The sequence below is a fragment of the Pollachius pollachius genome, assembly GCF_949987615.1.
Source record: "Pollachius pollachius genome assembly, chromosome: 14".
Classification (NCBI taxonomy): domain Eukaryota; kingdom Metazoa; phylum Chordata; class Actinopteri; order Gadiformes; family Gadidae; genus Pollachius; species Pollachius pollachius.
The window spans coordinates 17,817,667-17,839,184 of record NC_136947.1 but is presented as its reverse complement, the minus strand read 5'-3'; the positions used below and the strand labels follow the sequence as shown (position 1 = coordinate 17,839,184).

At 44.3% G+C, this 21,518-nt stretch overlaps 2 protein-coding genes across 2 annotated transcripts; both read right to left on the bottom strand.

The window, feature by feature from the left end:
• Positions 1-1,139: 1,139 nt before the first annotated feature.
• LOC307085777 (phosphatidylinositol 4-phosphate 5-kinase type-1 alpha-like) lies at positions 1,140-16,426 on the bottom strand (the record flags this gene model as incomplete). The annotated part of the gene is made up of 19 exons (XM_079750638.1): positions 16,267-16,426; positions 13,584-13,612; positions 13,172-13,255; positions 10,552-10,682; positions 10,353-10,470; positions 9,604-9,756; positions 8,353-8,652; positions 7,871-8,076; positions 7,034-7,117; positions 6,682-6,730; positions 5,877-5,961; positions 5,395-5,541; positions 4,265-4,421; positions 4,064-4,132; positions 3,823-3,886; positions 3,262-3,498; positions 2,361-2,435; positions 1,887-1,973; positions 1,140-1,148 (listed from the first exon to the last, which is right to left on the bottom strand). The coding sequence occupies exons 1-19, from the start codon at positions 16,352-16,354 to the stop codon at positions 1,140-1,142; spliced, it is 2,172 nt and encodes a 723-aa protein (XP_079606764.1). The 5' UTR covers positions 16,355-16,426.
• Positions 16,427-16,711: 285 nt separating this feature from the next.
• On the bottom strand, positions 16,712-21,518 carry LOC307086324 (phospholipid hydroperoxide glutathione peroxidase-like). The gene is made up of 7 exons (XM_079751489.1): positions 21,438-21,518; positions 20,341-20,435; positions 19,790-19,934; positions 19,142-19,293; positions 18,903-18,927; positions 18,717-18,776; positions 16,712-17,126 (listed from the first exon to the last, which is right to left on the bottom strand). Exons 1-7 carry the CDS (start codon positions 21,501-21,503, stop codon positions 17,094-17,096), a joined length of 576 nt encoding a protein of 191 aa, XP_079607615.1. The 5' UTR covers positions 21,504-21,518; the 3' UTR covers positions 16,712-17,093.

Below are 21,518 nucleotides of genomic sequence, written 5' to 3'. Positions count from 1 at the left end.
ATCTGTTGCTGGTTAAAAATATAATATATCAGTCACACTGAGCTGATGAGAATATACTTTTTAATAATCATTTTCTTTTCCACAGTGATCAGCTATAAACACTGCCCAACACATATAGATTAATTACAGCAATGATCATCCAACAGTGGAAGTCCAATGGGGGTTAACATTACACATGTGGCAACAGTAGACTTTGCATGGTTTCTTTTTGTATACAATACACTGCCTCAGTTTGAAGAACATACTGATGAATGCAAACCTCACATTGCTATGTCTTACGCAGCCCTCATGCATGCGGCCAATACCAGTATCCCATGGTCAGTCACAACAAGAAGTCTAATCAGAGCTGACACACATGAAAACAAAAACAGGAACAGAAATAAACATGTATGTCAACCACACATTCACACGCATGTGAATGCTCACATGCACGCAAACACACGCACAGAAACACATGCACACGTTACAAAAAAATAATTGTATAGGTAACCTTCGTCCTCATTAACCAACATATTATACGTATATTACTAATAGTTGCTCCTTAATTGGTATTTTTCACTCACTCTGCCTTTAGCTTTTTGCATATGATTGAGAAAGATATGCATATACATATATATAGAAATAGGTGTGTGTGTGTGTGTGTGTGTGTGTGTGTGTGTGTGTGTGAAATTATTACTACTGAATAGAATTTGATCTAAATGCAGTCATCTGACAGGAGACCATTTTTTTTTGTAGAAAATAATTTGACGATTAAGGCATTATGAACACTAGTCAAAGTCAGAACACACAGTTTTCCATCTGGACACAAGACACTATCGAAAATAAAAAAAGAAACCAGCTGTACTGTAAAGGAACACGAATTAAACACAGTAAGTACTAAATGAACAATCAACACACTATTCACCGTCAACAACAGATGGTAGCATATAAAACACGTTTCAACCGTCAACTCCATGTGCAGCATTTGCATGCTTAAAAAAAAGACGACACATTTTAGGCTTCATGAAAAAAGATCAATCCACGCTGTTCGCTTGAACAACAATAGATCAAATGAGCGCATGAAGTCGTAGAAAAGTGCTGAGGCACGGCTCTCAAGAGACCGTTTCCCCAGCGCTGTTGTCCGTATTGCATAGCCAGAGTCACAGAGCCTAATGAGCGCACATGATTTACACGGAGCGTACGGAGACAAAACCATGCAGCACGCACACACAACGAATCCCTGACTCATCTACAGGCTGCGGTTTGATTGAAAGCTTCACAAACCAATAGATGAGAGAATTGAGGGTTAGCCCCTCCCACAGAACATGGCTTTTTGATATGAGCAGCCATAAGTAAGTAAAAACCAGCAAGGGCGCAGGTGTTCAGTATCCATCGCTCTCTCTCCTCTCTCGGTTTCTATTTTCTTCTGATTTGTTTTCATTCAAGTCATGTTACGCTGTAAATAGTTTGATATGACAAAATATTATTATTGAGTATTTATTTTGCGTTATAATGCAGCAAACCTGCGCACAGGTGTTTTTCTATGTTTGTAAACATGTCACTGCGTACTTGCATTGCACATATAGGAATTCACGTGTGATTTGGGATACCAGCGTTAAAAAAAGTCCATCCAAAACTGAGTTTAGGAGTGTCTTGTCTTGAGCCCCAAGATTTTCATTTTCAATGAAGACATGAACCCAACTGCTACTGCTGCAAGAAAGAAAGACGGGAAAGAAGGACAGAGAAAGAAGAATAAAATAAAGGAAGAAAAAAAGAAAGAAAAGCACAACAGCAACAACGTTAGGTCAGCCATCCATCAGTAGGGAGAAATACGTCATCTCCCTATCAGAAGGGAGAAATACCGACCATAATTCCCTTCAGAGGTCAAAAACCTAGGTATGACTCACTTTATCACTCTCCCCGCCAGAGTCCCTTCTGGACTCTGAGCCGGAGTGAAGGGGAGAATACACCCAGCTCCTGTCCTCCTGACTTTGCTGGTGGGGAGGGGAGACAGAGCAGACGATAAGAGAACTTCATGGATACAGTAAACACATTAATAAACCACGGACAACCGGCCCAAATCGCTCGGAGAGACGCCGTTTCGGCTAAGGCCAGACGATGTTAATCACACGCCGCTACACCAGATTATACCAGCCGTAGACAGACAGCAGCCGCTTGCTACAAGTGCAGACTGTGCAGCTGCCAGGTCTGCTGTAACTTGTGTGTTCTATTGGACGAAACTACAAGACAGTCGGGCTGTTGCCGGTCTACAGGTGAGAAGCCAAGACGGGGGCGGCTACAGGCGCTAAGCGACGCTATGTCAGCATTTTTGGATTTGAAAAAAAAAATGCTTAGCGCTAACTATCCTCGTGGGGACTTACATTGTAACTCGAGCTAGAGTTTAGCTTACGGCGGCCAAGAACTGGAGAGTACACCCAGTAGCGGCCATCTGCATACTGATGAATGGAAAGACACACATAGGCACACAGATGCACACACACATATGTATGTAATGTACCCGTTACATAAATATGCTCAAAGTGAGGACAGAATGTACAGGGTACGGGAAGAAGAGACACACAGTGTGGGGACAAACATCATCAGAGGATGAATTGATTTACAATGAGAGATGTATAGACTAAAACAGATTGATGAAATGATGAAATGGCGCAGCATTGTGCATATATGACCATAGATAGATGAGAGGCAGAGGCAAACCAGCAGTGTGCAAAGACACCATGCTGTACAGGACAGCAAAGCACTGAGACACTCAAAAGCCTTGAATTGCCACATGCTTCAGCCATATACCAAACCAACAGTCAGAGACTGCACCCCAAGGTGACATGCAAACACACACACACACGCGCACGCACGCACGCACCCACATTCACACACACTCCCCTCACCCTCATAACTCTACCACGCTGTCCTGACTGGTCCACTGCGAGGGACACAGTTAACAGACGTCAGAGCACTTGGATGAAACCTGATATTAAATAAACACAGGTTCTCTGTACTTACGCTGAGGTCAAACCTATAGTTTCAGGTTTTTTGCTGACCTTAGCATATGGGAAGGTTTTGCAAAAAAAGTCAATTCAGTTCAATTAAGTCAGTTTTATTTTATTTTTAGGATTTTAGCCTTGGCTTAGCTACTCACTCCTCACATCTAACAGTAAGGTCACCCATTACAAAAAGCAACGTTTTGACGCCAACATCCACAATCCTCTGTAATCAACATCATCAGGTGTGGTGGGGGTGGCTTACAAAAGGGGAGGGACTTACAAAGTAGATGTCGGAGACCGGCACCTCCCCCTCCAACGAGTTGTGGCTGCTGGACACCGAGAGCTGATTGGACGGCGCGTGCCGCACCTGGTGGGGCACCTGGGGGCTCGCCGGCAGGGAGGGGGGAGGCGTGGCGGAGGAGAAGGAGGAGGCGGCGAGGGTGGAGGAGCGAGGCCCGGCCAGGTCGGCGGCAGGGCGGATGGGGGTGAAGGCGGAGGCCGGGGGGAGGGAGGAGCCCTGGGCGACCGCAGGGCGGAGCGCTGTCGGAGGAGGGGTAGAAGGAGCAGGAGGGGCAGGGGGAGAAGGAGCTGGGGGAGGGGCTTTGGTTGAGGGGGGAGCAGGTTTAGGAGCAGGGAGGGGGGGGCTGGCGGTGGAGGAGGGAGACGGGGGTGTTGAGGGGGAGGGGGAGAAGCGCGTTGGGGATGGACTGAAGCAGCGGGGGGGAGGCGAAGGGGGCCTATGTTTGGGAGTGAGAGGGGGGGAGGGCCTCTGGGTGGGGGGGAGAGGGGGGGAGGGCCTCTGGGTGGGGGGGAGAGGGGGGGAGGGCCTCTGGGTGGGGACGAGGGGGGGGTCGGGCGAGGTCCTCTCTGTCATCTGTGTGAGCTCCGTGCTGTTTGGGACTTTGCTGAAGAAGCACACGACACGAGACGAGGTCCTGTTACTTTTTCGCAAACCTCAAAAATGTATAACCAAGTTATGGAGATCGAGTCACACACATTAGTGCACGCGTGTGTGCGTGTGTGTGTGTGTGTGTGTGTGTGTGTGTGTGTGTGTGTGCACATGCGTGTCTCGCACGTCTCACCTGAGCTCCACCTCCACAGTGATGGTCTGCTGCTTCTCCTTGTGCACCTCGACTACTTCCTGTTGACACCTGGAAGTACAACACCTGGTCACCACGGCAACAAGTGCAAACAAGGGACACAATGCGCCGTCCTCACCGATGGACCTCGGGTCCCCAGACAGGAACACGCATGCCCTCCGGAAGGTGTTTCCCCCTGCTCACCGGCCTACGCTGGGGGAGGGCATCTGTCGGCGACAGCGGGGGTGCTCCGGGGTGTCGAAGGGGGTGGTGGGCAGAGAGTTGTTGGAGGAGAGGGTGGTGGCGATGGAGGCCGTGGTGGCGTCCTCAAAGGACGGAGGTTTGAAGTGCGGCGCCCTGCCTGGAGAGGGGAAAGGTGCAGAGGGGATATCAAAGCATATTGGAGGTCAACCTCTCCATCTTTGTATCCGTGCATCCCTCTGTCTAGAGATACGGGGGGAAGAGAATCTGTCTGGGCCTGTCTGTCTGTTTATTAATCTACAGCAGTGGTTCACAAAACTTTTCTTTGGTCAGGTCTTTAGCCTTTGTCGAAACAAGTGCTGTATTTATTTACAGCTCTTGCGTGCAACACATTTCTAAATGTTTCTTTCACCTGTGCTATGTTTTATCACAGTCTGGGATCAGTCTTTTCCCACTTTGGGAACCAGTGATTACCAGTATCTATATCCATTCATCCATTCTGCCATATTTCATCTATCTATCCATCAATCTACCCATCCTTCTTTCCTTCCATAACATTTCATTACATTGATTAAGCTCCAACTTGTATCCAAAGTCACCTACAATAAGTGCATTCAACCATGCAGATGCTACCCAGAAATTGCAAAAATCATGCAAGTCCTTTCAATCCATCAATCCAATCAATCCATCAATCCAATCAATCCATCAATCCAATCAATCCAAGCAAATAAGCAAAGTGCTACATTTTGAAAACGAGGGATAAAGTCCTGGTCGGCGACAGAAGATGTGAGATTCCTTCCTTCCTTCCTTCCTTCCTTCCTTCCTTCCTTCCTTCCTTCCTTCCTTCCATCCGTCTTTCATCCATCCTTCATCCTTCCTTCCATCCATCCTTCATCCATCCTTCCATCCATCGTTCCATCCTTCCATCCATCCTTCCATCCTTCCTTCCATCCTTCCTTCCATCCTTCCATCCATCCTTCCATCCTTCCTTCCTTCCATCCTTCCATCCATCCTTCCATCCTTCCTTCCTTCCATCCGTCCATCCTTCCTTCCATCCATCCTTCCATCCTTCCAGCCATCCTTCCATCCTTCCATCCTTCCATGGATCCAGCGGGGGGGGGGCGGTGTCCTACCATCGACTCCTAGCAGGGGGAAGTTGGAGCCCCGCAGGTTCTCCAGGTTCTCCTGGTGCTCCTGGTTGTCCTCGCACACTGAGGGCCTCTGTCCCAGAGTCCTCCCCAGGGGCCCGCGGCCCCTCTTAGACGGAGAGGGCCGCAGCGCTGCAGAAACACAAGGACCGTTACAGTGTTTTAGCAAGTGTATCAATCACAATTCATTTGTTATGAAAAGGGAAGGGTTTTTCTATGCAGTCAGGTGTTCAGTTAAACAGAAACAAACGTCGAAGTAATGACGCATACCAACACTAAAGAACCATAGGTAGCGTGGCTATGATTTGATATCCAAAATGGTGATTTGTGTTTTTGTTCTAAAACAAATCTTGAGGAAATGAATGGAAACACTCGTATAACATCCAAATTGTTTCCATGTGGAAACATGACTTCCATACAGGCTGTAGCCGGAGCGAGAGGTCATATCGTGTTCAGTCAGTACTCACAGCAGCCTTTCCTGAACACGGTGGCACTGCAGAACCTGTAGAACCTCTCGGCATAGAACCCAGGTCTGTGGACCGACACTGTGTCCTGTGATGGACACACACACACACACACACACACACACACACACACACATCCACATGCAAACACACACACATCCACACACACACATACATACATAGACACTCAAACACACACACACACACACACACACACACACACACACACACATACATACATAGACACTCAAACACACACACACACGGACAACCACGCGCACACACAGGCATATAGACACGCAAACACTCACACACACACATATATACACACACACACACATATATACACAAACACACACACATCCACACACACACACACATACATAGATACCCAAACACACACACATATAGACACGCAAACACACACACACACACAGACACACTTACATAGACACAAAAACACACACACACACACGCACACACACATAGACATTCAAACACAAGCACACACACAAATAAACACACGCATTCAAAAGCAAACACACACACACACACAGTAAGAGTGAGATATAAAATATCACAATAATACGTATACACAACATACAGCAGCAATGTATCAGATATTATCTATCTATGAATTATATTCTTTCCCACAAATATTCCTTTTGACCGCCGTGACATTGTAAATATGCATTAGGACAAAGTGGTTTGAAGCAGATACACTTTGTGCACTGACTCAATTAGGTATCGGTTTACATTAATGCCCAAACAAATCCATCCAAGCATGAAAGATTAAATATCTGCTTACCCCGTCATGAATAAGGGACTTCCATGAGTGTTCCAGTTTCTTAATCATCCTGGCAGCGTTAAAAACAAACAGCAGATTATGTTTCAAGCCTTTTAATTGGCTGGTGGTTTATCAGTTGCAGATGTGGTTTCTGATTTTGCATTGTGGCCTGTCCCACGTTTAATCTAACATCTGGATGAACCACAATGGCTGTGGAGGTGGATTCATGAAAGTGATGCAAATCAATCCTTGATCCTTTAGAAGGGCAGCTAGCAGGTGATCAGAGCCAGGGGGAGGTGATTGAAGTGCTGGGTGCTGGCAGGCCAGAAGGCGTCTGACCCGGCCAGCGGAGCCAGGGATACGTGATGCCTACCTGTAGGACTGCAGGATGTCAATGATGCCGATGAACAGCAGGAGGCGCTCTCCCTTACACCCAACGGCTGGGATGCCCCCCATTCTGGACAGATTCCAAAAAAATAATAATAATCAATCAATCGATTGATGTATCTAGCTATCCGTCAATCAATCTATCTATGATCTGTCTTTCTATCTATCTATCTATCTATCTATCTATCTATCTATCTATCTATCCATCTATCTATCTATCTATCTATCTATCTATCTATATATATATAAATATCTGCCATCTGTTTGTCTATATATAGAAAAATATATCTGTATGTCTGACTGTCTGTCTGTCTATCTATCTAGATGAAAGGGGATGAGTTCCACACCATCGACATCATTGAAATGTGCATGGTCAGCATCAGTGTGTATATGAGCATTACATTTACATTAACATTTAGGGCATTTAGCAGACGCTTTTATCCAAAGCGACTTACAATAAGTGCATTTGTTACAATAAGTACATTTGTCATAAGAATAACAATATATCACTGTCGGTACAGTAAAGATGTTCATAGAACCAAGTGCAAGTATTACAATCGCTAGGCTAACCCATTCCCCGTGTAAAGCAACGATAGCAGCTACTGTAGATGCTACACAATTAAGTACCTTGAATAAGTGCAATGTACAAGAGCCAGGACGTACAACATTCAATGGTGGCTGTGCATTGGTTTCTATGCAGAGTCGAGATGAACTCTGCATCAGTGTATGTGTGTGTTTGTGTGTGTGTGTGTGTGTGTGTGTGTGTGCGCGCGCGCGTCCTTCTGTGTGTGCAGCCTCATTAGGTCATGCGGTTGTTCCCTACGTGTCAGCGTGGTCCAGGGTGTCCCTACAGCTGGACCCCCCCTGGATGGACTCCATGGCGGTGGAGTACAGCGCTCTCTGGGCCGCCGGCCGCATCTCGTCGCCCCCAGCTGGAGAGCCCTGGGACTGCCGCTCCTTCTCGGCCAGGGTCTTGTTGTGGACCCCCAGCAGCAGACTGTAGTCCATGATCTTGAAGCTCTCCAGAACCTAAAGAGAGAATCAAGCAAGAAAAACGTGAAAACAAGAAAGAAATCAAGGTTGAGCAAAACATTCCCGATCTTGAACCTCTCTCCTTCCTCTTTATTTTCTGTTGCATAATTTACAGTTTACTGTAATCTACTGAAGTCTACGCTTTTTATCCAAAGCAATTTAGTGATTTTTTTCATGCGTTTATGTATTTTTAGATTCATACTGAAGGACGCCTGGAGTTCAGACCGCGGACATTTGGGTTTGAACCATCAACCTCTCCCTCTCCTTTCTCACCAGACAGTCCCTCTGCAGCGTCTTCACCAGGGCCCCGAAGGTCTCCTGGTCCAGGGTGAGGCCGTCGGGCACGTCCGACAGGAAGTCCAGGTCCTTGAAGGTGGGCTTCGACTTCTCCCGCTCCTTCTTGGAGGCGCGCCGCTTGTAGGTGGAGCCCTTCAGGTCGAACTTGAGGTGCATGTGCACGGCGCGCGGCAGCACGTTGTTCATCACCGTGATGCGGATGTTCTTGCCCCCCGACTGGACGCAGTACAGGCCGAAGAACTTGGGCAGCAGCGTCCGCGGGTTCTGGTTCAGGTTCTGGAGTGGGCCGGGGAGGGAGGGGAAAGTAGGCGGTGCGCTTAGGATAATGTCACAAACTCCTTTACAACTATTTAATTCAGTACGTGGGGAATTAATGCTATCAGAGGGAATCGTGCTGCTGAGAGGATCGAGGCCAGCATAAATAATAATGACCTCCGTTGTTGTAATTACACATTTGCATGAAGCCCTTTGTCTTACTGCAGTAAGGCCCCAAGGCCACTTACAAGTGAGGCAGGGAACAATCAATTCATACAATCAATTAATAAGTCATTGAAAGTCATTAAAAGTGCTGCTCCCACAATGTTGTAGCGAACTAACTGGGCAGAGTGCAGAGTAGCTGAAAGAATTTAAAAAGAGGAGTTAAGCAGGTTTACATGTTTTCATTAAAATAAGAAGAAATAAAAAAGTCATCTTCAGGTGAAGAATCCCCATGAATTCAGCTCAACAACAAGGCCCGCTGCAATGTCTCCAGTCCTGACAGGCCCTCAGATGAGGGTGTGAGGGCCCAAGCCCTCCACCTGCAGACCGCGCGGGAGCTCTCTGCAGGAGGACTATCACTCAGGCCTGCTTGCGTGCCACTGCAGCACATGCTTAGCAGGTTAAAGGGCGCTTAGCCAGGGTCAGAGCCAGGTACAACCCTGCCCCATGGCTCTCCGTCATTGGTCAGGATAATGAGGATCAGGATCATCCACCTTCTTGCTTTCATAAGTCCACAAACCCACAAACACTGAAATCTACACAGACCTCTTCCTGCCAGCCCCCTCCTCCTCTCCAGCAACATTATATGCACACTTGATTGACTAATCCACTGCCAATTAGATATACAGTTTGTCCTTAAAGAGCAGGCAGGACTTTGGCGTCTAGCTCAAGGATGCATAGAGGCAGCATAAATTTGGGATCAAGTCCAGAACATTATGACTGGGACTGAAATACACTTCTCCATCTTACCATGTAGTATCCAGGAAGTAGTTTCTGCAGGAACTCAGCCTCTTTGTGTTGCACTGTTTTGATGATGAACTCGTCGTCGCGGGTTACGTAGAATATGGATCCGCTAGCGCCCGGATTGGACAGCTCAATCAGCGGCTCGTTGCACAGGGAATACTGGAGACAACCAAACACGCAGGGACACACGATGAGATGAGAGGAACCATTGCAACACCATAGAACCCTTAAACACACGCCTGTTCACACATGCAAACACACAGACACATGCACTCATCCACGCCCACTAACTTGAGTTTTTCTACCCTCGCTAATCTTCATATACCACAGGTGGCATTCAACTGTCTTGAGGCGCCGAGTGTGGCGCTCGCTCTCGAATACATGCTGGATATTCATTACTTTCATACTTAACATTCTTGGTTAGCCTTTTTGCTATTTGTGTGTTGTGCGTGTGTTTGTGTGTAGTAAGTTGCATGTTGTTATTCCTAATAACATCACCAACGACCATTGGTGCATTACAACAATCATGAATACATTCAAATTATAATGTGTTTGCCAAACCTTGCTACACAAACTAACAAGCAATAATGCAAACCAGATGTAATGCGTGGGTCTACTCAAACCATGACATTTTCAAGTGTCATGCTTAAGGTAGAGCTAGGGCGTGCGGACCATGGCATGGTCTATCTCCATGGCCTGCATTAGGAAAAAAAATAATAAAACAACTTAGAAGGAAAACAAAATATATATTGTACCAGGTAGTCATCGGGTCGGATCCCAAAGAGCTCTCTGAAGTAGCGGAAGGCCACAGGGGCGTAGGTTTTGAACCTGAAGTCCGGGTAGTGATGTGCTGGGGTCAGGTTGCTGCCCTCACTGCAGAGACAAGAGGCACAGGGTTGGAGGGAGACCGAGGGAAGGTAGACATGGGAAACACACAGCATCTCAGACACACACCTGGGAAAGAAAATGCTCTCGACCACATAGAAGTCCTGCATCAGCACGTCCCTCTCGGGCTTGGAGCTCAGGTTCCCCACGGTGTAGCCGATGCCCAGCTGGATGGCCCCCTTCAGGGCCGACGACGTGGTCTGTGGACACGGAGCAGGGGGGCCGCGGCGGTGAGGACAGCACAGCAAACAATCCACCAGAGTATCGGTATGTCACTGAGCTACGTTGTGCATCTGTGTGACCACTTCTGTCGCTGGCTGAAAAGGTTTGGCATGGGGCCCAAGATCCTGGGGGGCCTTCTTCAGAGGCACAACGGAGAGCATCTTAACAGGATGCATCACAGCCTGGTAGGGGAACTGCACTGCTCAATGCTGCAAAGCGCTGCAAAGGGCAGTGCGGACAGCTGAAAGGACCAGCGGATGTGAGCTTCCCTCCATCCAGGACACGTACAAGGCCCGGTGTGTCAAGAAGGCCCACAGAATCATCAGGGAGCCCAGCCACCCCAACCACAAACTCTTTGAGCTCCTGCCGTCGGGGAGATGGTACCGAAGCCTCGGGGCCAAAACCCAGAGGATGAGGAACCATTTTTCCCCCAAGGAGTTAGGCTCCTGGAGGAATCCACTACCATCATACCAACCCAACGTATGGTAAAACAAGACACTATTTATATCTCATATTTACTGCATTCAATTACATACTGTAATTGCACAATATTTGTGCACTGCAATGTATTTTGCACTACAATCAACCATGGCTGGTACCATTACCACTTGATCACTTTACATTTCTGTTTACATTTCTGTTACTTATTTTTAGAAATATCTATTTGCTTTATATTGTATTGTTGCTGCTATGTGTGTGTTGAGGGATCAAGCATAATCATTTTACTCCTGTGTACTTGTGCAATAAGAATGTAATAAAATTACATTCTGATTCTGATTCTGACCAAAATAGAATCTGCGAATAGAGCATTGTGGTTGAGAATAGTTAATTAATTTCTATGCGATGATTAATAGTCAGTGATAATGCTTGATACCTTGGATGGCCTGCAGAACTATTGGGTTCAAAGGGCTTGTAGGGGCTTATCCACTCACACCTGGTGGAGTTGAACTTCTTGTCCCACGATGCGTTTCAGTGACCTACCAGGCTAAGTCCTAGATGTACTCTGTTTTGCGGTGCTATGAGTTTGGATAGCTTTTTTTAATGTCAGATTTCATTGGTTGGTTAGCTATAATTGCAATGAAAATATATAGCTACACTATGCGTAGTCAGAAACATGGTGTCCATGTGGCCAGCTACTGGATGAAAGACACAAGCTCATTTTCAACGATTCTGATTATTCTAGCAGATGTTAGCCTATACATCTTACTTGAGAACCAAAAGAAAAAGTATAAACTTTCTTATGATTCAGAAAAATACACATGCTGCGATTAGTGATGATATTTCATTTAGGACAACAAAAGCTAAAACAATCTTTCTTCATTGTTTTAAGGTATTAACTTAATTTCACATCAACAACATATGCATAATTGCTTTGGCAAGTTAGCCGTGATATGAAGCCGAGTGGTTTACTTACAACTGACTAGTTACCTATGGAGTAAAGTATGCATAAAAAAAACATCCAGTAAATTACATATTCTCAGAAATAATACTTAAATGCAGTAAGAAAGTAGTACACTCAGGGTCCAAAACACCCTGTGGATAGGTATGGTTTGTGTGCTATCGGCTGGAGGTGGGGGTGGGGGTGGGTAGGTACTTGTGTCGCTGGTTAGACTCCAGGGGCACCAGGAAGCCTTAATACGGGCAGGCATCCGGGCTGAAACTGCAGTTATCTGCAGATGACGAATTGCTTGTAATTTCGATTAATGTTGCAGTAAAACGTTGAGTATAAACACAGCAATGCACCAAACCCCAGCTGCCCTGGAGAGTGCTCTGCATACCTTTGAGCAAGTTGCCTCCATAGGAGTGACTTAGTGGGGGAAAGTGGGACTGACTACCCTGGGCCCAAGTGTAGGGAGGGCCATTAAAAAGGTAAAAATAGGTAAATTGCTTTCAATCAGAACTCAATCAGTCTTTATCAACATGTTGTGTCCGCATGGTGCAATTACGATGGTTTGGCTGGGTGTCATTCTCCTGCTCAGTCATTACATTTTAATTGTACTTTTTGTATTAGTTTGCATTGGATTTCATTTTTTATTTGAAGACTCTACCTAAACCAACATATACTAAACTATATTTTCTTCTTAACTGTTTGTCATTCTTGGAGAATGACAAATACATAAATATAAAGCAAGCATTGTTATCTCCACAGGATATTTATACTCCAAGGCAAGACCTCATACAAGTACTATTACGCAGTGATCATTTGGTTTCCAAGCATCACAGATTTGGGTATGACTGGTTTAAATGTTTCATTCTGGTTACCTAGTTGTTATCCTAATACTAGGAGTTATATGTTGGGATGTTTATATGTTCAAATGTGTGACGAAAGAAAATGAGAGCGGCCCCTAAAACATAGCTTGTGCACAGGGTCCATAACTTGGTGCTATGTCCCTGTGCCTACACAGGTTGCAACCTACTGATATCAAACCCTCGCTCTCTCTAGAGAAGAGAGAGACAGAACACATACCTTCTTGTATGTTGTCTCCCCAGAGGCATCCACTCTCCTGTGGCCAATCTTCTTCTCGTGCGTTGCTCCAAAAGGGGACGGCATCTGATAGAGAGCGAGAGAGTGAGAGTGAGAGTGAGAGTGAGACAGAGAGAGAGCGCGAGAGAGAGAGTGAAAGAGTGACAAAAAGACAAAGGGACAGAGTGAGATTGAGCGAGAATGAAAGAGTAGGTAAACATGTAACTCGTTCCAACTCGTTAATTCTTTTTTTTATGAACTAATTGTAAACACACCGCTGCATGGATGGGAACGGATAAAACAGATGATATGACCACAAAGACAGAGTGAGAAGAGGAAGACAGAGATACAGTAAATGGAATCAGTCAATCAATACATCCACGTACACGGAAGGAGCTAAATCAAATCCTCTCACCTCTGATACAGAAGCCCTCTTGGCTGGATCTGTGGACGCACAGGAAGGAGGGGGTCACAGGATTACAAGGGGTAATTGAAAACCACTGAAAGTTACTCAAGGACGCTGTATTTTATTTAGCTTGCATTGGAAGAGACGATCCATTTGATCCTTGTATTGACAATAGATCAAAGACAAGAGATAGTACTAATATAACAGATCATTGTATTAACAACAACACATGCACATCCAGATTGTTGTTGGCTTTAACCCCGATTAAATTTGCAAAATGGAGAAGCAATACATTTCCTGACCGAACCTTCCTGCTAAAAGTATCCCTTATTACATTTATTCTGCAGATACATACTTAAATATGAACAACTTCACTGCTGAATAAAATAGTTGGCAAGATAGTTAGTTGGTTAGTTGGCAGCTGCATCAACTATAAGTGTAAGTTATCCTGCCTGTTCCCATCGTAATAGTTCACATAATATATCTCTGATAATAATGCCCAAGCAACTGACATAAGGTGCACATTTAACATCACTGCACTATATGTAAAAGAGATATTGTTTTGCAATACTATACATAATAGGAAATCATTACTCCTAGTTCTTACTGAATAATAGGTACGTATTTAGCCTATGCTATATGGCTACAATCATCGCTTACCAGAAGTAAAGTAAAACGTTAAAGGTCAACCCAATCTCTGAGGTTTCCAGTAGGTATGTCCAGTAAATGTACCAGAAAAAAGAGCATTTCTTGAAACATGCTGTGTCTACAGCAAGTGTTTTCTATTCCTGGGGGCCCAGATCTGCTTTAATCAGGTAACCTATAGGATTGGCTTCCTCTTTAATCTGGACATGCTGCCATTGGTTGATGTCTTTGTATACCATCCACAGCCAATCAGAAATGAGGATTAAGGAGCATCGTCCCCTACAAAGACCAGGAGAGCGTGGGAGGCAGTAAGAGAGTAATGAGTGTTTATGTTGTAAGAATACCAGTTTTACAAGCCAATACCGTTTTTCTTCTGAAATAATCCCTGGTTTCTCTTACGTGACGTTATTTATTTGCTGTACTATTTTTAGTTTTAGCAGAGAACAGTTTCAGTGAATGAGTGAATAGTCACTAACTAGCCATGGGAGGATTATCCATCTATATGCCAAATAAGATTACTCAATTGTACAAGGGTTTCTTGTCAAACTGACACAACACCATGTGACTTCTGACAGATCGGTGTGACGTAGCAGACCAGGAAAAACAACAGCATAGAGCAACACAGGCCAGCCACACCGATGGTCATTAGGGCCCAGGTTAGAGCAGAAGAGCAGACTGCTTTGAGTCATGTAGCTTCTTCGTTTGCCATGGTTTCCACAGCTATACAATCATTTTGGATCTGATGCTTGAGCTGAAATCACATTACAGTGGTCATTCTAGAAGGGAGGGGATGATGTCTGTGCGTGTGTGTGTGTGTGTTTGTTCTAGGGAAAGAGGATTATACTCTCCTCTGCCTGTCAGCAGATAAAATGGCGGCCTGTTGCAGAGTGTAAGCCCTGAGGAGACATAAACACAGTTTCATGCATGTGTTTCACTATTGTTCCACCGCCTATTATGGTGAAACTATTGTGAACTCTCTACCAATAAAGGTGAATGTACTGCTAATTCACTGTACGCCCATATTGGATAGGCTTTTAGTTTCCAAACAAATCCCAAATAAAAGCTACAGTTAACTGTATTCATAAAGTAATGTCATGCTTCAAAATGTTTGGGTGGATAGTATAGTTTAGAAAATATGTCTCCTGAACAACTCCATGATGGTCAGGAAACAAATGAAACCTCTGCTTTGCTCAGAGTTGGTTAATACCACAAAGCCTTTGTATCATCATAGATTATACAAGATCCTTTTAGATTCAGACTGACAAATGTGGCGTGTGTGAGTGTGGGGAGTGGCTAGCATAGCGCAGCAGATGTTGTGTATGATAAGCTGATTATTACAGAAGTTAATGTGCAGTCCAATGTCTATGCAGGACCTACGAACACACACACATAACACATAAACATGGATATTTTAAGAGCAGCAAGTTCCCCTTGACAAATTTTATGAGAGTGGTTTGCCAATATGATTACTCCTTGAAAAACCTCCGCAGCCTTCAGTCTATAGATCTCTTTTTTATATTGAAATAATCACAACATGGCTGATATTCACTCTGACTGTGGCAGATCATTCGGTTGATTTTGGGTATCGAATTGTGCAAACTGTGAGCCGCAGAACCCGTTAGTCTTTCACAACAGGGTCAGTAGGCTAGCCTACTTCAATTGCATTGCTGTTATCGATGAATAATCTATCCATTATTAATAATCGGATACGGTTTCACCGGGTGCGCTTTCCTCTTTCAGAGGACATGATGCATGCTCAATGCACGATGCATGTCAACATTTGTGCATTAGTATGCACATGGAAGTGTGCGCGTGCATAGCAAGTGTCGCCGATGCTCCAGACCCACTGAGGCCTACGCGTTTTATACTGGCCCGACATAGCGACACCAACGAGCGATCAAAATAATTATATCCCGTTCTTAATGCTTATATTCGACCAAAGTGTCCGCGATGAACACTGGAACCGGGCAGACCTTACAGCGCCTAACGCACAGAAACACACCCACACACTTATCCTAATGAACACAATGTAAGCGTTGCTTTATACCGTTTTCCAAGTCCAGCTGTAGGGACAAACTCGTAGCGGTCTCGCTAGACCTCCTTGCATCCCGCATTTCTGCAGTCTTTTCGTCCATCTCCGGTTCCTGGCGAAAGGCAGACTTGACCTTCCTCTCTGGTTAGGATACGACGGAATGTGCTGGGATGAGTTCACATCACGGATCTACGCCCTATTTGCTTCAATACCAATTATAAAAAAAAAATCATGATAATAAACTAGGCTACATGACTACACGTTAGCATTTCGCGTAGATGGACTACCATCCAGGCCAACACATCCATTGACAAGCTTCATCCACGTACTGCTGCGGACGGTGTTAGATTTGGCCCGCGGCTGTGCATCTCTTTTGCGCACGGATATAAGTCGCTGCAGCCACAGCGCCATCTTGTGTGTGGCTAGTGTCGTTCAAATCACGAAGGGCCTTTGACACGGTTAAGTGCAGATGTTTATTTTAACACTAATAAATACACATTGATGCGTACTTTATAGGACCCAGTGATAGGGAAAATAATAATTCAGTGCATGAGATGACAAATAAAGATAAAGAAAATGTGGCTTGTGCATCCCTTGACGGGTGTGGAGCGGGCCGCTCTCTGTGGCAGACGACTGGATTCACTCGACTGGGTGATCACTTCCTCTTCCATGGTAATACGGGGACTCTTGTGGGCGGGTTCTGTTAATGAGTTGCACGCTCACGTTCATCAGACCTGCCCTACCCAGGGACTGGGTTTACAGACAGGCCGTCATTGGTCCAGACGTGCCAGAAGAACCCCCAGCAGTCCATGGTGGAGGAGGGTCGTTCACCATCTACAGGACTACATGAACTTGGACAGGTCTTTCTCTACAGTCTGTAGAAAGAGCAGGACAGAGAGCCGTGTTACACATACAAATCCTCTGCTATTCACCGTGGTTATTCATCACATTTCAGGCAGCAAGCGTTGATTGTTAAGTGAGATCCCACTGGTGTTTCTTTCATTAAAGTGGAATAGCCTTTACAAAGGGCATAATCAGGATTAGTATGCGGTATTAGTTCATACCCGTTGAGATAGAAACGTGGGTCTGCTGGCTAACATGCAAACATGTACGACATATGCATGCAAGCTTAGATAATGAATAAATGACAAATGAGCAGAATGAGTTTGTTTTAGGTTTCATCTCTCTGCTCTTCCCTGTTGTAGTTTGTGATTTTGAACGATTATTATTCTTTTAAAAACTCTACATTTCTATTTTTTCTTATTCATTTTTTATCTTTTTTCAAATTATTAATCAAAAACAGATAGTGAGAGCCTATTTCACGTCTCCATAACACACCTACTCCATCATATTCCTCCTCCTCCACCAAAAGTCATACAGTATTTTACACTAGGAGTAAAAAGTAAAACTCCAGTATAACTAAATCCTCTAATTACTCTAAGTAAGGACCCAGTGCAAGCCCGCCTTCACTTGCTAGGATGAGTAATCCTTCATCTTATTTCTGGAAAATGTCAGTTTGTTTAATATTCCTCACTTAGCAACCATTAATAATAATGTACCAATGACCCTTTTATAAGAGAGAGACCAGAAACACTCTGTGTAGGCAAGCCTTTACGGTGACCACAGTGTGCTGCATCCTTAAGAGATATACCAACGTTCAGCCTGTCTAGACACGTCCGACAAACCTTTTTTAGGTAAGCTGGAACAGGGCGCGGTTTCAGGATAAGACAACAGTAAACAAACATCAAGTAATAATGGGATTCAGATCCATGCTGTGACAGCTGCGTTACTGACTAGGCCCTATGGTGTACTGCCTGGATGGTACCACTGAAACTAAAAGTACTTCCAGTACTAGAAAGCCTGACTAGGCTTTAGATGTACTGAACGGTACTAGTGAAATGAGAAATGCCTCTCGTACTAGAACAAGAGACCGGGCTCACCATTAGTGTTATGTGAGGGTACTTCCGTTGGTAACTGGGATTGTAGTCTTCACAATACAAATATTTATATTCATAATTTAAGATATAATAATTCAGTAATTATTGTATTATGGGCTTGCATGTATTTCGAAAAGTATTATCGCAGTGTGCTTGTCAATATTATGGGCTTGCAGGTATTTTGAAAATATTATCGCGTGTGCATGCCATCATGGCGTTTTAGTAAACACACTGGGAGCACCTTCTTTGTTGCTGACATTTCTTTCCAAGGTTTCCAACTGGCCAAGGCCTTCTTACAGTAATCATTGTGTTTAAAGGGGGGCTTGCCCTCTTTCCTCAGTCACAGATGTGTGTATTTATCTAATTGTCACCGTTTGCATATGGAGATGGTCAGCGAAAGGTCTTGATTACTGCTTGGTGGTTCACCTGAAGTCTATGGTTGGGAACCTCTAGATGAGGGGCTGACTGAGTGCTAACATTGAGACTATACACATCTCTAGTGCTAGAAAAACTGGAAGACACACTTACAGAGGGATCATCTGTTGGTCCGTAGCGCTTCACCACTTGCCCTTCTTTGTTGATAAGAAACTGCGCAAACCCAAGAACCATGTACATTAGAAAGGCAAGCGTCGTAATAATATTCATAATCATGATGACAAAGTCAACATATAGATCACTCAAATGAATTTACACATTTTTCAGAGGGGTCGTTACCTTGGTGAAATTCCATTTGATGCCACTGTTTTGGGGGGGGGGGAATAGAACAAATATGCGATCAGCTGGTTAGTAATGGCAACAAAAGCAATGTGGAATAATATTATATCTTCATCATATTTTAGTAGGTCTGGAAACCATCACTTATTTAGTTGCTGTACAGTTAAAGTCCTATTGCGTCAAAAGCATGGGTGGGTAAGGTACAACTTCACAACATGAGGTGGACAAGCATCACCCACTTCCCCAGTAGTCCTTTGCCTTTGGGCTGGGCCTTCATCCACTTCCACAGAGGGTGGGCGCCGTCTCCGTTAACCTCGATCTTACTGAAGAGGTCAAACTTGGCATCGAAACCTTTGGCAAACTCCTTGATCTCTGCGTCAGTGCCTGGCTCCTGCAATTGTACGCAGACACAAGCACAAATTGTAATCATGAGATAATGAGATGCAGTAAATGAAAATCATCTGATTACGGAAGAGAAACAAACAAAACAAACAAAACTATGTTTTGCAACCGTCTTTTACAAGTGCATGTTTATCCTAGGTTGAATAACTAGAAGAAACTAGGGTGGAATTAAGCATAAATTTAACTACGACCAAAAGGTAAACGGCTGACTATTTTTTTATACAATACAGATAGTTGTAGACGTCTTGTAAAAATAACTTGTGTCAAAGTCCAACGTTAACAGATAATGTAACCTATGACACACTGCTTACTTCTCCAGTGACTCAGGACAAGAAAAACCTTACATGAACACTAACTCAAGATAAAAAACTTTAATGGGACCAGAAAGGCCCTTTGAGCCCAATATTGTGAGGTTCACAGTGATATGTAATGCACATTAATCTGACGGTCAGGGGCCAGCATTTTGTTTAGAGGTAAATACATACCTGCCCTCCAAACTGGTTGCAGGGGAAACCCAGGATGTGTAAATCTTTATCAGCATACTTGACGTGCATTTCAGCAAACTGAGTGTAATTTACCCTGGTCTTTCCTCATTTAGAGGCTACATTGGTAATAATACAAACACAACCCCTGGTGAGAGACAAAAACAAACACAGACAGCAGATGACATTGGGGTAAGGCAAATTTGGCCAATATCAACAGCTTATGTTTACGGGCGCGATGCCTTTTGGTCCTGCCCAAAGACTGCTGTTTCTATGTGACATTTTGATCCTTTGATCCTCCTCCTTTTGTCAAATAGTTGAGTTATTTTTATTTGAGCTACACTAAGACTTTTACTCATGTACTTTTATTACAGATGACTTCAACGTCTATCAATGTCACTTGCAACCAAGCAATCTGTAGTTTTACTCAAGTATGACTCACAAGTACCCCATTGATGGTGAATAATGACTAAGCAGAATAACTAAGAATAACTAAGCAGATGTGGATGGTTTGATAACAGGAAAACGGGCACGTTGATAGAGCTGTGCCTCACTTGTATTTTTCAAGGGACACTTCGTTGCCGTCGATGTCCGTGGCTCTGAACTCATAGATGGACTTGGCGCTCTCCCAGTCTACAGCCTGGGCACACTGCAAGGAGGAAAGGAGACACACACCACACAATGTTAGGGAAATGCAATATTATCCTTCCTTTTTTCGAAAAATGTTAATAATGTTCTTCAGAATCAACCAAAAATCTGAAAGACCAAAAATGTGATTCACATGCTTTTCTGTGTGTGTGTGTGTGTGTGTGTGTGTGTGTGTGTGTGTGTGTGTGTGTGTGTGTGTGTGTGTGTGTGTGTGTGTGTTTCCTTTTATTCACATTAAGTTATTCATATTAAACATGACGCATTTAGGTGTAAATTCGCCTTATTGTTGGTGCTGTTATTGGCACTAAGTTTGGAAACATTGCATGTCAAAATGGTTTCTGAGGGTTCCAAGTTGCCGGTTCCTACTTTAATTGTGGCCTAGTAACAAAAGTCTATGGTTAGATCAGTTTTCTGGCAATAAGTTAGGGGCTGTTTATAGCCCGTGATTTGGCTGGAAATGATCAATCCGATCTGGCAATACTGAGTCTCGTTGATTAAATACAAACCGGCAATTCATGTGAGACTACGAGTTCCTGGTTCAATCGGCCTGAAAAAATGCCTCTGCTACCTTTGTCTAAACAATGTAACATTGATAAAGAAATCTGACCCGCTAAGTCAAACTTTAGATGGTCATCTCAATACACCTGCAGATGATGAGTGGTAGATTCTTACAAACACTTGATAATCGCAAATAACAGTTCATATGTCACATTTGTTAATACGATAACATATTACGGTAACACCGGGTCTTTCATTTAACAAAAAAAAAGCAGGTTATAGCAGCTAAGCAAATTACTATAATGTCATTAAGAAACGAACATGCTAACTAACAATAGCATGTGCAATTGACACCTCTTAACCGGAGTGCTTTGTCTGTCGCACCGCATTTATAAATATATATAAAAACACAGAAATAGCTATGGGAGAATAAATTAGAAGAAAATCTGTTTCGTCCTCTTCTACTCTAATCACTTGTAATTTGTGTAATGCTGTAGTTTCCTACCATAGCTTTAGCCAACACTCTGCCTCCTAGCAGCCCGGTTGCGACAGTAGACCTCAGCAGCCACATCGTGCGCAACGAACG